Here is a 757-nt window from a genome sequence, read left to right on the forward strand (position 1 = left end):
GGGGGGGGGGGGGGGGGGGCCGCCGGGGGGGCCCCCTGGCGAGCCTCGAGCCCCGGGAGGTCCCCGCCCGCGGGGATCTGCCCGGCCGCGCGCCTCCTGTCCCGCCCCGCTCACCAGCTGTCCCTGGAGAAGGTTCGGAAGAACCAGACACCCGGAGCCAGCGAAGACCGCATCTTGCCCGACCGGTATCCGAAGCCGCGTCGACAGAGGAGGGTGCAGAGCCGGGCGCGTGTTCCGGACGGGCTGTCAGCGGGGTTTAAATGCCCCGCCAGCCGGCCCGCCCTGGCCCCGCAGCCGGAGGACGGGAGCCCCCGCCCCCTTGCACCTGACCGCCCTTGGGGTCCGGCCCAGCGCAGACCGGCGGGCCATCCCCCAGTCCGGTCGCGAGCACCTGGGTGTTTGGGTGCCTTGCTCTCCGGCCGGCGACCGACGTTCTGGGAGTTTCCGCGGACTCCTCTCTCGGCCCTGTGCTGCCTGGACCCCGACGGGGAACCGAAAGCGCGATCCGCTCCGTGTGACGTCCCGCCCCCCGCAGCTGTCCCGCAGCGCTTCCTGTCCTGAGGGACGGAGGGCCCTGACACGGACGCGACACTGGGGCGCGCTAGGGGCTAGAAGCGACCTGACACCGATCCGAGTGTGGAGGAGGGCGCGCAGGAGGTTTTTCAGGGAGCGACGCACTTGGCTCAGGCTGGGGCTTCCTGCCGGGCTCGGATTCCAGACCAGCATCGGGCCGGCCAGGATCCTCGGGCTGCCCTTC

At 73.1% G+C, this 757-nt stretch overlaps 1 protein-coding gene across 1 annotated transcript in view; it reads right to left on the bottom strand.

Moving 5' to 3' along the window:
* The window catches only part of SLC37A2 (solute carrier family 37 member 2), a 23,631-nt gene extending 23,399 nt beyond the window's left edge, over window positions 1–232 (bottom strand). The window contains exon 1 of the mRNA XM_021712227.1: window positions 115–232. Coding sequence (XP_021567902.1) covers window positions 115–173 — 59 coding nt within the window. The 5' untranslated portion in view covers window positions 174–232. The remainder of the gene's footprint in view (window positions 1–114) is intronic.
* Window positions 233–757: the final 525 nt, after the last annotated feature.

Source organism: Carlito syrichta, unplaced genomic scaffold, assembly GCF_000164805.1.
Source record: "Carlito syrichta isolate Samal-C Ts95f unplaced genomic scaffold, Tarsius_syrichta-2.0.1 Scaffold303139, whole genome shotgun sequence".
Taxonomy (NCBI): domain Eukaryota; kingdom Metazoa; phylum Chordata; class Mammalia; order Primates; family Tarsiidae; genus Carlito; species Carlito syrichta.